Source organism: Electrona antarctica (genome assembly GCF_951216825.1).
Source record: "Electrona antarctica genome assembly, chromosome: 12".
NCBI lineage: Eukaryota > Metazoa > Chordata > Actinopteri > Myctophiformes > Myctophidae > Electrona > Electrona antarctica.
In genome coordinates, this window is record NC_136793.1 from 13911335 (window position 1) to 13928300 (window position 16966).

Sequence of the window (16966 nt, forward strand, 5' to 3'; positions counted from 1 at the left end):
AAAAAAACTAACATTAGTTTTCCATTATAGGACAGACTGACAATGACTTTATACTTGGCGTTTAACCACTAAACCACAGCATTCCTATTCTGGGGGGGGAACATTGACCAAAAATAGCAGATCTACAAGCTCACAATGCGTCATTGTGAGCTATTGTTGGTGAAGTGACTCGGGCTGATGACTGTAGGTTGAAAAAGAAGGCACAGTTTAACTCTCGTCCGTTTGACTAAGTATAGAGGGTCAACTGAAGTGACATTGATGAATTCCAAAATATTATCAAAGTATTCTGAGGCATCAAGGCACCCACTTTGAGCAAGGTGTGGTACATCTGTACACTTTCATAAATTTGTTTAAGGGCGTCTTCATTGTGATATTACTCTTCTGTACCTATACTGTAACTTTACTGCAGTGCTGTGCTGTCTCTGGCGCATTAATTTCCCCCGTGGGATCAATAACTAAAGGTATTCCAACTTGCATCCTTTTGTATACTTTATTTTTTATGGTATATAGGGTGTGTATACCTTTGTACACCAGCTCAGTGGCCTTGTGGTTAGAGTGTCCGCCCTGAGACGGGGAGGTCGGGGTCATACCAAAGACTCTAAAAAATGGGACCCAGTGCCTCCCTGCTTGACACTCAGCATCAAGGGTTGGATTGGGGGTAAGTCCCTGCGACATACTAGTGTCATGTCCAGGGGGTGTACTTGTACATCAAGCTGCCCCTCGCTACAGAAACAGGAGATAGGCTCCTGCCCTATGGGCCTCATGGCTCGGCAAGGCTACTTACTTACTTATACCTTTGTACATCCTCTTTAATAATAAAGTAATTGTGACGTTGGTCTTGCTATGATTGTATCTCACACTTCTTTAATGCGCTGCATCAGTAAATTGAACTGCTGTTCTGTCCGTGGTGCCTGAATGTCTCTCTGCGGAATCAATAAAAGGTATCTATCTATTTTGTTTTTGTTGTTTTTATTGTTTGTTTGTTTTTGTTTTATTTGGGGGGGGGGGGGGGGCTGGGAACACGGGGAAACGACGGAGAGAGTTTAGCTCCCACGAAAACACGAAAGAGAGGCACTTGAAAAGCTCTTAGGCGAGAAGTAAAGCCGACATGATGATGGAGGGGGCGGGCTGGAGTGGGGAGGGGGTGTTTGTGTGACCTTTGAACCCCGGCGGGGGGCTTATCGCCATGAGAGACTTTCGTTAACCACTTAAACCCTCCAAACTTAGTAAACTACAGTTGCTTCTGTTTTACAGCCCCCCCCCCCCCCCCCCCTATATGTTGACGAAAATGTTAGTATATATTTTAGTCATCAATGATGACTAAACATAATAGTCATCAATGATGACTAAATGATGACTAAATATACTGACAATTTCGCTATGATGACTCATCGTAGCTTAGTTTTTATTACGTTTTTTTCCCGTCAGTGAAAAAAGGTAGTCGACGGACCTAGTCGGTCCATAGTTTATCATGACCAGTCATAGGAGTCAACACAGACTGGCTAGGCCATAACTCCGATTTGGCCTGTCGGTGTGAACACAAGTCTTACTAAGCTCTCCCCCGAGGGCGGATAGAGGCTAGGTGACGGTCTGAAATCACCCGCTTACATCCCAAAGTAACAAAAAGTCAAAAATACCACACCTCAGCCTTTTCGGTCTCCATCCACCCCTCCACCCTCCCTGTCACTTCCGCTGTCACGGCTTGAACTTTCTTCGTCACTCTCACTCGTACTTATCAGAGCAGACAGTTTGGATAATGGACGCTGCTTTACAACCGGACTTCTAAATGCACTCATCCCCGAATGACCTTTCGACCTGGCCTTTCCATCTTTACAAATGAGGGGTCGAGTGAGATAACCCCTGGCCAAGGCCGAGGTGCGGTTTCCCAAAGTTCCCTCTGAACGCTATAGCGGTTTCTCAATTCTGGGGCGGAAGTTATAGGCCCAAAATAGTACCTACATGACCTGTAAGTAGGGCTGGGCAATTAACCGGAAATATATAAAATGGATCTTTTAATCAAATTGATTAATCTAGGCGCGACTTTTTTTTAACATAATATATTTGTTCGTGAAATTCTTGTTTAATATACAATATATATATATATATATATCTTTTTTTTTTTTTTTACATGAATCCATAGTATCCAAGTATGTCGTGTTGTGATCTGCTACTTTTGCCCATGTCTGAATAGCCTACACTTTTGACCTTAACAGTGGCTCTACTATTAGACCCTCACAAGTCCAACGAACAAACAAACAAACAAACGAACGAACGAACAATCGAACAAAGGAACTGCACTTAAAATCCTCTACATTTCAGAGTCTGAAATAGGAAATATGAGGTGGGGAATAGAAAATCAAAAGCATCAACCCGTCATACTGTAAAGTATTATTATGATGATGATGCGTAGAGGGTGTGGCAGCAAGAGTCAATACACAGAGGGGATGACATCACTGAACTGTACAATCCTCAGCATTAACCTAACTGTCCATGGCTGCTCCTTCTGACCACAAAATGTCTCCTCAAATCTCTGTGTGATGTGGGATGAACTACAAAATATCAATGAAATATAGAGGCATCACGCTGCAAAAAAGATGAAAGGTTTATCACCACCGAAGTGAGACGTTTCCAGCCTAGTAGCTCAGTGGCAGGACTGCATGAGCTACTAGGCCGGAATGGTCACACGTCGGTGGTAATAAACTTTGATCTTTTATAGAGTGACGCAGTGTGCAAACTCTATATTTCATTGATATTTACTCATGCCCTGGCTGCACCTACGCATTTCAACATTTCTGATGCTTTTGTGCGTTGATAAACTACAATATAAACGTGGACACAATAATCGCCACTGTTGGGCAGAAACCTCTTATCTCCATATTCTAACCTTTTGTGGGTTTTCCCCCGTAAATTAACAACCTACTTAATCACACTACAGCGTCATACAACATAATTAAAAATAGCAAATCCACAAGCTCGAGAAAAAAGATTTAAAGAGAAGAAAGAGTGCAAAAAAAGAGAGCAAGAAAAAATAATAATATAAAGAGCATCATCATACATGTGCATATAATCTTGGTATATAACACCAACAGCATTTGGTGTATTCAGTACGTGAGCTTACCTCTGAAGCAGTAAGCTCCCAGCTTCATGCCTGGCTGTGGGAACCCGGTCTGGTTCTTGAAGCGGTACATGGTGCGGACCCCCAGCAGCCCGCCGCCACACTGGGTGCGGGGCACGGCCACGGGGTGGCGGGCGCTGCCGTCGGACAGCCAGCCATAGTCGCAGCGGTCCAGACCCTGGCGCCAGGCTGAGTGCAGCTGGCCCGGGGACGCCAGCACGCCGTTCCTGATGGTGGGTTTGACACAGGTGCAAAGAGTTAATTGAATTCATCGAGGCAGGCAGGCAGGCAGGCAGGCAGGCAGGCAGGCAGGCAGGCAGGCAGACAGACAGACAGACAGACAGACAGACAGACAGACAGACAGACAGACAGACAGACAGACAGACAGACAGACAGACAGACAGACAGACAGGCAAGATATTTAGAAACATTACAAAACATAAAAGGAAAAAATAAGACATTTTTATTTGTATACAAGCTTGTAATGTTTCTTGGTTATTCGATAAAAAAAAGAAAAAGACAATAATTGCCCTATACCTGTTTTTGCATTCTTGGTCAGCTTCCTCGAACGTCATTTTATGCGTCACCGGCGCGTAGAAGACTTCACCTAAAACACAGGAAGAAAAAGAACATGAAGCAGTGGAAAATCACAGCTGTCCATTCAGCACAAAGACTGAGGTGGACACATTTGAGGCTTAGACGCTTGATGTTCCTTTATACTTTGTTTTGCCTTCTACCTGATTTTACTTTTTTCTCTCCTTAAACCTTTTTTTTTTTACGAGTTGTAGCACTTTCAGATTTGTTTGGTTTTATCCAGAACCTGGTTGTTCAGCTCACTCTTAATCCTGACACCAAATTTCCTAATCTAATCCAATCTACTTTATTTATAAAACAACACATTTAAAACAACAGTGTTTTGAACCAAAGTGCTGTACACTAATAAACTAATAAACCAAATAATAATTAAACCTAATTACAGACCAAAAGTCACAGCTGTTGTGCAGGGACTCTGGCCCAGACCTGTCTCCCACCATTCCCATGCAGGACAATAGCAGTGCATTCATGATGTGCACCATGCTGAGGTGGGATAGCAATGCTGACTATGTTTCCTGGCCATGCTCACTGCTTCCCCCTCTGTGGGTGAGAGTCAGGCAGCCTCATACCTCCACATCTGACATTAGGATTGACTGCATCTCGTTGCAGAAACCTCTTGTCTCCATTTTCTAACTTTCTGTGGGGTTATTTCGTAAATGAATGCCCTACTTGATCATATTACATCAAAAGTATCAGATCCACAAGAAATGCAGTGCAAAGCAATGAGTTTTGAGCTTGTAGATCTGATATGTTTGATACTTTTGAATTTGAATCCTGAAAAGTAACAGACAAGTAAGAGACAAGAAAGTTGTCCTTATACAAAAAGCATTTATAAGGATTAGAAGTGACACAGGAAGGATTGACAGATACAAAATAAACCACAAGACAGGGTTGACATTTTAACGCAGGCAAACCTTTCATGCCCAGCACACCTCAAAATCTCAAGCCACTTCTGTTTAGTCATGGCTAAAAATGTGAAGATATACAAGCTCACAACACGTCTCAGAGGGTGGCTGTGGACAGTTCAGAAATGGCATGTTATCTCCGCTCCCATGGAAACATAAATCAAAACCAAAAGACGAGATCCTAATTGAAACCAAATAGCCGTGAAGGCGGGGTAAGTGAATGATTGGCATGTTTTCACTGGAGTTTGGGTGTAACATTTCAAAAGGGAGTCCACACACAGCAGTTTGGTTTGTGCGTCCCGTTTGATTTATCAACTGTGTAAAGACATCGCTTTCATTTCCTCCCGGAGGCGAGCGTGTGAAGGAGGCCGTCTTTTTTCATTAGATGTCATGAGACACGCACCATGGCACGTGTTATTTATTTGTACATATTTGTTTGTTCTTTTGCAGAGCAGCGCCCTCTATGGTAGGGCTGGATGATATGACTTCAAATCAATGTATTATTTTAAACTTTTGTCTCGATTACGGATACAGGATGCCTTGATGTAAAATTAGCTATTTTTAGACATTTTTTGTCTATTTTTTGTCTTTCTCTCTCGCTCGCCACTTTCCCTCTCGGACAACAGTGATCGTCCAGATAAACATCAGACGTTTGAATGTTTGATTGGATCTTTGAACGTCCACCTACATTATACACCATACAGGATCATCTGGACGGATATTCGCTCTCGATCTAAGCAGGGATGGGGAACCACCCTCCCCATTCTCCCTTGGTTGTCGGGAGGGGTGTTTTGGTGCCTGACCCCAAGTATCCCTGAGGAGGATCCTTGGCTCTCAACAAAGACTCCATTCCATCTGCTGCTCATCCGAATGTCGTCACTAAGAGACTCACACTTATAACACAGATGTCCCCTCTACTGAACCATGGGTGATCCATTTTATGATGGGACCGACTGGGCAAACTCTGGAAACCATGCCGAGTCTCCATCTCCTGTGTAAGACAGGGATTGTTAGAAACAGTCTGTGTGTGTGTGTGTGTGTGTGTGTGTGTGCGTGCGTGCGTGCGTGCGTGCGTGCGTGCGTGCGTGCGTGCGTGCGTGCGTGCGTGCGTGCGCCTCAGAATGTCACTTCCTGTCATTCATTTCTATGGTAAAAAGACTATTCAAGATTTGAACATTTACTTACTGTATACTATTTTACTAAATATGCTTTTTGAGGGTTTTCAAATATTTGTTTGGACATAGAATCACATGTGTTACGGTCATGATTCACCTGGAGCCTGGGTGGCTTGGTTTCAGGCTTAAAATAATTAATATAAATATTTTTCGGAAATCTGTATTGGAAAAAACGAGTGGCGTCACAAAATGGCTTATGCAGTATTGTCCAAACGTCACATAGCCCGAGAGGCAGTGTGTGTGACTTCTATCTGCGCCAAGGAGTCAACGCCGAGGATTCAAATGCTTTTCCCCCTTGCGAGAAGGAAGTGGGTTGAGTATTGGTTTGGGTCAAGGGTGATAAACAGACAGATAAAGACCGCTTTGGCCGGGAGATGACAGGACCCGGACTTCCCGACAGCCCTTCGTTCCAGAGGCATCCGAAGCATCATTATCGCATATTTGTTGGTGTCTTATTTGAGAGGAGGTCTGATTTAGTGCGGAGAGTGAGACCGACAGCCCGTCTCTCTCGCTCTCTGACGAGTTCCGCGGTCAAAAGCAATTTGCTTCAGCACTGTCGCGCTTGAGGTCTGTCTCTGCGAACCGGAGAGGTTGTACGGTCAAATCCTAATTCAACCTTGAGGGTGATTTGTACACTCCGAGGTAGATTAGGTTTTTGGTTAAATTAAAGCTCTATATTCTGATAGAAGTCCTTGTGTGTTTGCTCTGTAACAGGGGTCTCCCTGTTTCTCCAACTCTTTAATACACAGAAAATACATTTTCAGGTCAGGATATCAATTTCATCCAGAGAGTACCCATTCATCAGAGTTCTAGCTCCTATGCTGTCAACAATTTGTTTTGTTGTCGTTTCCATCGCTTCCAATTTCACTTGTTTATCCCGTAATCCAGTATGGGTTCTCTCTCCTGATTGGATAAAATTGACCCTGTAACCAATGTGGCAACCAGACAATTGGAGCTTTCAACGTCAGGGTTCTAACATTCTCACCGTCCAGCTTGTCCGCGTAGCAATAAACATCGTAGGTTTCCGTGGGTTTCCTGAGCCCGTACGTCCTCACCCCGGGTTTCGTCTGTAGGTTCCCGAAGCATCCGGGTCTGGGCTTGATGATCGGGTATCTTCACAGGAAGAGGAAGCAGGGAAGTTAGTGGGGAGATCACCTACTGCGACACCGTCGGATGACCAAGTATAAATCACGGCAGGCTAACCAATTAAAACCATATATACGGTAGGTTACTAAGTTGACTAGAGTGCCCCAGGGGGTCTATATACCCCCCCCTCCTGTTACCCACATCGAAAACAAATTATCTACAAGCTCTGGGCTTAGTCGGTTATTTCCGCAAAAATGTTGGTCCTAGAATAGTAACTCTAAAGGTGCATGTGGTCGATAAGTGAATACAGAAATAAATGTATATCGTCTCTGTTGGGTGGAAACCTCATATGTCCAAAACTGTTACTTTTCCAGATTATAATAAAAAAACAGCAAAAATAGCAGATCTACAAGCATGAAGTGAGATGCTTCGCATCACGTTTAGAGCTTGCCGATCTGCTACTTTTGATGCTTTCACATGACGTTGTAGTTTGATCGAGTAGGTTGTTCATTTACGAAAAAAAACAAACAAAAAAAAAAGTTAAAATACAAAGATAAGAGGTTTGTGCCCAGTGCCCACGACAGCGACGATGGGCTGACAGCGGGCGTTACCAGACTCACTTGACGGATTGGTCTGCCACCCAGCCTGCGTCACAGTGGTCGAAGCCGTCCTCGTACGCGGCCCTCAGCTGGTCAGACGTGGCGATGGTCGCGCCGACGTTCCGGCACGCCTGCACGGCACCCTGGTAGTCCAGGGTGTACCTGCTGCTGCTAGCCCGGTAGTGAAACACCACGCCTGGAATGTAGCACGCACACGCACACGCACACACACACACACACACACACACACACACACACACACACACACACAAACAAACAGATATTTGTTAATAAAAAAAAACTAAAACAAATACAAAACAAAAACACATAATCATCGGCAATCTCTTGAACCTATAACTCTTCCTCAACTATGTGACAAGGCACACACCATGCGCTGAACGCCGTAAATCTCTGAGTTTCTTCGTAAAGTGAGGAGGCTCTGCGACAAAACTGAACCGCGATGAGTCAAATAGTCTGCACCTCACCACAAATGAACCAGATGACTAGGGGTGATTTAGGACGATGCCACAGCCCTGAAAATCCCCATATTTGTGGACAGCAAACAGGCGCAGAAGTCACGATTGATGATGCTAATTAACATTGCAGATAGTTTGTAGCGCAGAGGCGTGTGGATTATGTCCCGGCGAAAACCCAAAACTATCCCCCGCCCTCCACCCATGTTTTCTACATGCCCTGAGATACATGAATTATTATGTCCGCAATTCCCCCTGCTCCAGGGTGTGTAGCGCTAGCATGGCATCGTGAGATGACGGCCGATCAGAAACCGCACGCCATGTTTCCTGTGAGTGTGGACAAAGAGGCTATTGCTAGAAAAAAAATAGCCGCTATGCACGCTCACAAATAGGGGCATGGGGCTTTGCTAGCAAAGATTACACAAGCAAGCAAGATCTAGGCCAGGGCATAGCTAGCGAAAATAGCCAGCCTATAAAATCACACACAGGACCCTAATTTAATGGCAGAACTTTGCACCCATGGCGCATGGTCTTGCCCAATTGGACGCATGTAGATAGGCATTATGTGGTGTTAGCGCATGGCGCAACACGCCCTGAAATAGCATTAATTAAACCAATCACATTGACGGCTGCAATCACCTTTAAGAAGGCCTGGCATGAGGCGCACAGGAGGATGTTCTAGTGACAATGAATGGCCAATGTCCTCGTGCAAGAAATGAAAGCACGCAAGATTAAAATCTATGGGAGTGGAATCAATACGACGAAGTCAGGAGATGGCAGGGGAAACAAAAGCTCTCTCTGTGCTCATCAAAAAACGTGTCCAAAACGCAGCTAAAGTGTTGCTGCGTGCGGTCAGAATCATCATCGGGGCCTAATGTCTCCTCGTGTATCACTCTCAAGAGACATCTGTGATGTCTTGATATATCAACTTAATATTCACATGCTCATTCACAGTCAACGCCTCCCACTGCGAGGCGTTGTGAGCTTGTAGATCGACTATTTTCTAAAATGTTGCCTCTTTCTTATGTATTATTTGACAATTTTGCATTCAATTTAGCCTTTTTCCTTAAATTGTCAGAAAAGTGTAGATCCACTTATATAGTTGATTTGTTTACTTGTTGAGTGATAAACCAATGTTGCACATTAAGCTAACCATCTGAGCACAGATGAACACAACACTCTCTCAGTCCAATGACTATTTTCTGATAAAGATCACATGGCATTTGCCCGGCATCCGCCTCAGCAACCGTCCCATGGGAAACGCGCCGGCAGCCGCCCCCGGTGACCAACAGAGAACCGCTCGGCAACCGGCCCGGTAACATCCCGGCAACCCCAGCAACCACCCCTACGACCGTCCAGTAACCGCCCAGTAAACGTCAACCACCTCACATGTGTAAAAAAACTGTTGACATCTCATTTGGCAGAAGGAGAGAGGTTGCATGAGTTCACCCTCAAAGTGCTGAATTCCCAAACCAACCAACAACATGTTTCATGTGTTACCAGCTGTCTGTCCAGCACTCAGTCACATTAAAACACCATGCTCTGTCTGTCTGTCTGTCTGTCTGTCTGTCTGTCTGTCTGTCTGTCTGTCTGTCTGTCTGTCTGTCTTTCTTTCTTTCTTTCTTTCTTTCCCCCAAATGTAATTTACATTTAATTTGTACATTCTCTGGTAGGGTGTAGATCACTGGTTCAAAAAGTGGGGTCCCAGGGGTCCTTGAAGGGGTTCCAGGGTGTCCCCCAGTAAAAGGGCTGATAGTTACAGGTCTTCACCATGAGTATTCAATGAATTGGGGAAACAGTAATAAACAGAATAATCACTAAGAATATATTGGATATTTGCAGATCCGTGGAAGGAAGTCTCACCGTTGACGTCGAGGTTGACGGTGTCCTGGGTGTCCTCGATGCCGTACATGACCTCACAGCGGTACGTGCCGGCGTCGCTGGCCCGCAATTTGACCACCGTCAGCGAGGCGTCGCCCACGTCCTCCGGATGGCTGGAGGGGATGGAGGGAAAAATGAACTAAATAAACTGAAATAAAAGTCTAAAACATGGGGTCTTCAACAGGGAGGTCCGTGAAACCCTAGGGCGGGCCAACAAATATTTGTGGGATGGGATTCTTCTTAACCACTTGAACCCTAGAATCCCTATTCTGAGGAGACCTTTAAGTAAAAATAGCAGATCTACAAGTTAAGATCTCAGCTAAGGGGTCCTTGGCCTGAAAAACGTTGAAGACCCCTGGTCTAAGGCCAAAACTGCAGCAATGTAACTCCTTGGAACTCCTTGCAACAAAACTGTTTTAAAGGACATGTCACACCAATGCAACTCCTTGCATCTGCCATTGGGGATAATGTTTGCATGCAACTACATGCCACTACTCACAACCGTATGGTTGCAAGGAGTTGCATGGTGAATCATTGGTGCGGTTTGGGCCTGAAACAACCCCCACCATGCCATGCCAAAACAATCGACTCACCTTGGGACGGACACGCGGTTCCTGAAGATGGAGCCTATCTTGATGACGCCGTTCTGCGCCACCAGCACGGTGGACTCCACCTCGCCCTCGATCTTGGTCCACTTGATGCGCAGGTAGTCCTGGGCCTGAGCGAGGGCCGTGCCGTTGGCGGCGAGCACGGGCGCCGACGTGGGCATGGTGGAGAAGAAGCATGGAAGGTTGACCTTCCCCGAGAGGGACCCGCTCACCGGCCGCACCATCGTCAGCGTGTCGGCGGCTGCGTGAGACAAGCAAGCAAACAAACAAACAGCATGGATTGTCAATGCGGTATTCATTTCGGCAACTAAAACTGTGACGAAGAATTACTAAAAAAAAAAAAAAAAAAAAAAAGGAAATGAAGACTAAGCTACGATGACTAAGACATAAGACTAAGTGGGAGACTGGGGTTCGATCGCAGCTAGCTCGGCGCAAATCACTACAGAAGGCTCAAGATTCATTTCAGATTTGTTGTTTTGCTTGTTTCCGGTCCCGCCCCCATGTTGCAGGGGTCTTCAACTCAGTCAGGAGTCACTTTGCTGACTCCTGAAGTGAGGAAATTAAGTGACGCTATTGCGTCATGTTATCTTCATCAAATATGGACCCCAAGACGCATCGTCATTCCGACGCACTCAATACTAACCCTAATCGCATGCGTAAGGCACGTAGTCAGAATGTCGGTGTGTCGGAATGCCACTCTGGGTTTCCCCCCAAGCCCTCCAAAATGGCCTGTGGCTGTCTGTCCTAAGGAGGAGACTGCTTCAAAATGACCCCAGTGAAGTCAAATATCAATCATGCTGCTGCTGTCTGAAGTAAGTTACACAACAGACTTTTATATTCCGAGGGATTATGTTACTAAGCATTGTAATTCTCACCAGCCTGTAACAAGCTGTAAACATTTAGCTCATAACATGACACAAGTTGGTAGGCTAGGACGGACGGACGGACGGACGGATTTTAGTTCACGGGGACAGAGCCCTGAGGGACTCCGGTCAACTTGTTCAAGCAGCCCAAATTATGATGATTGCAGTCAGATTGGGGATGCAGTCTGAACAAGGCTAAGGAATGTGATTAAAATCTGATTACCGCGCATGTAGCGCGCGCGCGAGAGAGAGAGAGATCACTTTCCATGTGGTTTTGTGCTTTTTAGACTTCTCAAATCAATTCGATTCCAGTCTGGTTATGCCAAAAATACCGGTGAGACCTGTGAAGGCAGTAAGGAAGAGGCCCAATTTCTTTCCAATATGGCTGCATGCATACAGAACCTATTCGAAACAAATCTCCTGGTACATTCATGAGATATCAACAACTAGTGAGTGAGTACCCCATAAATATTTGTTTCTTTGTGTACTTCAAACATAACCGGATAAACACTGACGTGGTCATGGCGTGGAGTTGTCATTCTGTTATGACGTGTATAACACACTGTAGACAGGGAGTGACCGCTGCTCGCAGACGTTTAATAAACATACATACATCATGACCCCAAAATGACTCAGAGAGTCACTCCTTGTCCTCATAACCATGGGCGTGGGAACCAGTGGAACAGCAGCTGTAGTGTAGTTCATGTTTAATATGTCACTGTGAAGTACAATATTATAGCTAGGCACAGCAGCCGTGTTGGAAAGACATTGTCTCTCTCTCTCTTCCTTCCTTCCTTTTCTTTTCTTTTTTTTTACCAATTATTGGCATTTCAATACAGATGATTTTTGAGGGGCGCTAGACCCTGCTATGTCCAGCTTTCAGTGTTTGTGTAAACACATTAACCCATTTAGGCCTGACGTCGAAATAAAAATAAAGTCTTCTGAAAGAATATATATTCAAAGATTTGTGCCGCATTTTTCCCGATTTTTCAAAAATAGCAGACCTACAAGCTCGTAGCGCGCCAATGAGCTTGTAGATCTGCTATTTTTCAATAGCTAAAGCATAACATAATGCTTAGTTAAAACACCAAAAGGGGTTCCCGTCCAGAATGGGTTAACACAAACATTGAAGACAAAAGTGAGGACGCAAATTGTGATTGGCCAGAATGAGATAATGTATGATGATGTTGGTATGATGATAAGAGCGCCCCTCACTTCACACGGGTGTGATTTTGTATACTAGATTGAATTCACTCATTGTGATATGTAGGCTACAATGTACAGATGCATTGCACATGCATCTGTACTCTCACAGTGAAATAAACACTGCTGATTTTGCTGTGCATCAGCTCAGCTGTATTATATGTGCACGTACACCTTATACATCGCAAAAATATACAGCGGTGTACAATTTATATGTGTCCAGTCAGTAGAGCTCTCGCCTTTGGACCACAAGGTCACAGCTTCAACACTGGACACCGCCAACTCAGTGTATGAGTAGCATGGCTTGGGTAAAGTAGTGGGAGCTGATGGTATAGGTGCTGCGCTCCACCTCAGTGAGCTGATGGTATGGTGTTGCGTTCCACCTCAGCGAGCTGATGGTAGGTGTTGCACTGCACCTCAGCAATACATCTCTCAGGGGTCTAGCGCCATTGTAACGGGGACACAATCCAGTGTTCTCAGACAATAAGCCTCTCCAACCGACTTAATACACTGAAATATAGCAATGCACTGAAAATATAAATATGCACTGAAATATAACAATGCATTGCAATATAGCAATACACTGAAACATGGCAGAGGGTATGCACGTGACATCATCATCATCATACCCGGAAGTTATGCAGGAACGCCTACTGACTACTGAGTGGCAAAAAAGAACAACTTTCTGGCCTTGACAGCCGCCCATACATCCAAACAGAAAAAGTCCTGTCTGATTACATTGAACGACATTAAACAACGTTAAACTCACTTTGCAACTCGATTTACCACTCACTTTATGCATGAGCATAACCTCTACTGCACAAAAATATGGCTGGAAAGGTACAGTACCAATGCACTGAAATAGGCTAAATAGGCACAGCTGTGCTTCCTAACAGCCCGTTTTGTGAAACCTCAAACATCCTGATGTCTGAGCTCTGACAGCACCCAATCAAAAGCTGCTTATGATGCAGCAGAAACAAACTGCAGAGTGCAGACATTCATTTAGTCGACCGTTCAATCGCCTGCTGGAATGTTCTCTCCATGTTTGACCACAAGCCTCATGAGTCAAGCCCATTCACTGCATCAAACATGGAAGCCCTAAAAACCACGGCTTAAACCACTCCTTAGAAACCATTTCAATTAAGCACTTCATTTCATTATCGTCCCGCTCTGCTCCGGGGTTCTTATGGGTGTGTGTGTGCGCGACGGAAACGAGCTAGCGCCCAGCACCAATAAACTCCCGGAGAGACCGCGGCCCGCTGACTCGACCCAGACAGACAGACAGACAACTCCTCAGTCCAAGCGGACCTGAATCACTGCTTTTTACCCACGTGGAGAGAAGTGATCGCATCCTGACACTGCACTGTTTGGGGGATGGTGTTTGGGGGCTGGGGGACGTGGTTAGAGGGGTGTAGGGGTGGGGGATGGGGTTTGGGGGTGGGGTGTTTGGCTCGTGGGGAACAATGCGGGGAATGCTGTGTGGAAACCAGCAGTGGGACGGAGCCGGGCCCGGGGGGGCTTTAAAACAGACCACCTTATTAAGGTGAAGAGGTGAAAAGCAGCTGTCCGCTCCAGACTGGGACAGGATGACCGAGCTAGGGGTCTAATTGGAAGGTGGTTTTGGGGTCCGTAATGCCCCACGAGACCAGAGGACCAGCTGGGAGGGGAGGAGGGCAGAGAAAGCCCCACACCGCTCTCCCACTTCTCCGTCCATGAGCGCTTGTTTACTTAACCCATTCAGGGCAGGAACCCCTATTGGTGTTTTTAGTATTATGTTATACTTTAGCTGTTGCAAATTAGCAGATCTACAAGCTTGTAGATCTGCTATTTTTGAAAAATCGTGAAAATGTGCCACAAATCTTTGAATATATATTCTTTCAGAGCGGATGTTTTTAACTCAAATCTTTGCTTCCGGGGGGGTGAACAACATATTTTCAGATGGGGGTCGGCGGCCAATTACATATAATTTTTGGGGTCCTTGACATGAAATAGTTTGAGAACCACTGATATAGAAACATTGTTTTTTCAGAAAACTGTGATTTAGAAGATTTTTTTTTTTAGAATCGGCCTCAGGGTTAAAGGACTTGTTCACCCTTCAATCAATTGCACACCCCATGAAGCCATTGAATTCATTGTTTTTGTCACATTCCTGAGCCAATAACTCAATGTCTGGGTGGCTGGTCAGCACCGGTCAACAAAGAAACGTCCCTGAAGCAGGGTGACCACCTGATGACCTCAGTGAATAAGCTACTAGCTTCCGCCCAGTGACGTAGAGTCTGTGGGGGCCGGGGGGCCAGGGCCCCTGCTTCCGCCTATACCTTTTCCATCATGTCAAAAGAGTTTAATACATGATTCTTCTTGTAATGTTCCAATGGCATGAGATAAAGTAAATGTACTTAGGTACTTTACACCAGGGGTTCTCAACCCGTGGGTCGCGACCCCTCAGGGCGTCGCCAAATTATTTTAGGGGGTCCCCAAATTATTAAAAAAAAAAAAAAAAGATTTTTTTAAAATTGTATTTTCACGATTTTTCAAAAATAGCAGACCTACAAGCTCGTAGCGCGCCACTCGGTGGCGCGCTATGAGCTTGTAGATCTGCTATTTTTCAATAGCTAAATTATAACAATGCTTAAAACACCAAAAGGGGTTCCCGCCCAAAATGGTTTAAGGTTATTGTAGGGTCGGGAGGGGGCGGGGCGGGGGTCCCGAGACATTGCCAAAGCATTTCCGGGGGTCCCCGGACAAAAACGTTGAGAACCCCTGCTTTACACCACTGCAGAGGAGGGCTGTGGAAAAGTTCAGGACCCTACCTACCAGTGATGGGTTTCTGAACTGTCCGTAGCCCATACATATTACAAGTGACAATATAAACACCCCTAAGAGGTACAAGTAACAAGTAACAGAAGTAATAACAACATCTTTGCCATATTTGGCGGCTACCGATAAAAGAGATCAGTACAGAATTTTGCAAGCCGTTTGGCTGCTTTTTGGGGAGCATTTTTGGAAGGTGCCTTGGAGCCTTCATTGACAACAACGTCAGCAGAAGTATTAGCAGACAGATGTGGAAAGATTTCAGGATTCTCAGAACAAGAGATGATCACACACACACACACACACGCACGCACGCACGCACGCACGCACGCACGCACGCACGCACGCACGCACGCACGCACGCACGCACGCACGCACGCACGCACGCACGCACGCACGCACGCACGCACGCACGCACGCACGCACGCAGGCAGGCAGGCAGGCAGGCAGACAGACAGACAGACAGACAGACAGACAGACAGACAGACAGACAGACAGACAGACAGACAGACAGACAGACAGACAGACAGACAGACAGACAGACAGACAGACAGACAGACAGACAGACAGACAGACAGACAGACAGACAGACAGACAGACAGACAGACAGACAGACAGACAGGTATGAACTTACCCATGGTAGTTGCAGCTTGACAGACACAGAGTAACCAGAGGATGTGTTTAATATTTACTGTTATCATCTGTTGGGGACAAAACATACGCACGCATTAGTACTACTGTACACATACTGTGCATATCAATGTACACATCAATTACATCCTGTAAACAATATACTCATGGACACATACAGTACATAATGTAAATGTGTACTCGGGGGGAAAAATCTTTGAATTTCTTGAAAGATTTTGCTTTTTTTTTAATGGTTTGAAATAACAATAAATAAAAACAGAAACATAAAGCGACCCCTAACAATGTGTCCGACTGTGACTCCTGAGTACCCAGCGTTTGGGAAGCAGTGTTTTTTTAGAGGGGGTTTGCTGCCTGTCACTGAGGTGAAACATGAACGCGGATGTTTTGGTTTTGTCTTCTCTATAAACTAAATGACAGATTGGCACAGTTAAACCATGCCTGGTCTGGACTCTTTGGTGGGATTTTCTTATGCTCTGCTCTGTGCGTGTGTGCTCGTGCGTGTGCTCGTGCTTGCGTGCGTGCGTGTGCTCGTACGTGCGTGCGTACTTGTGGTACTATAATAATTGTGTGTGCCAATGGTCCCACAAGTATAGTAAATTCGAATCATTTGAGGATTAGATATTTAGCTATGGGTTTACAATTAGGACCAGACTCAGGTTGGGGTTAGGGTCAGACCTTTAGAGGTTTTGGGGGTCATGGTTATAGAGTTCTGCTGAATAGGTGTCGGTGGTGCGTGGACATCACGCGCCGAAAATAAAGCTCACGACACGCCGTATCATGGCACCTTCTGAACATGTAAATGGGGTACTATTTAACACCTTGTCCTTCATCCACCTCCTTGGGTTTATAACCCTGACCATAAGGCTTGTTGGGGGGTTATAAAAAAAGTTTGTCCTAAATGTAGATGTGTCCTCACAAGTATGGCAATACAATCGTGTGTGTGTGTGTGTGTGTGTGTGTGTGTGTGTGTGTGTGTGTGTGTGTGTGTGTGGTGGTCTGTCT

The 16966-nt window shown here is 45.4% G+C and overlaps 1 protein-coding gene across 1 annotated transcript in view; it reads right to left on the minus strand.

Annotated features, from left to right (window-relative positions):
* The window catches only part of vcana (versican a), a gene marked incomplete at its 5' end in the record, with an annotated part of 75151 nt that extends 59200 nt beyond the window's left edge, over window positions 1–15951 (minus strand). Inside the window, 7 exons of the mRNA XM_079516838.1 lie at window positions 3119–3342; window positions 3653–3722; window positions 6775–6902; window positions 7496–7670; window positions 9811–9941; window positions 10422–10677; window positions 15948–15951. Coding sequence (XP_079372964.1) covers window positions 3119–3342; window positions 3653–3722; window positions 6775–6902; window positions 7496–7670; window positions 9811–9941; window positions 10422–10677; window positions 15948–15951 — 988 coding nt within the window. The remainder of the gene's footprint in view (window positions 1–3118; window positions 3343–3652; window positions 3723–6774; window positions 6903–7495; window positions 7671–9810; window positions 9942–10421; window positions 10678–15947) is intronic.
* Window positions 15952–16966: the final 1015 nt, after the last annotated feature.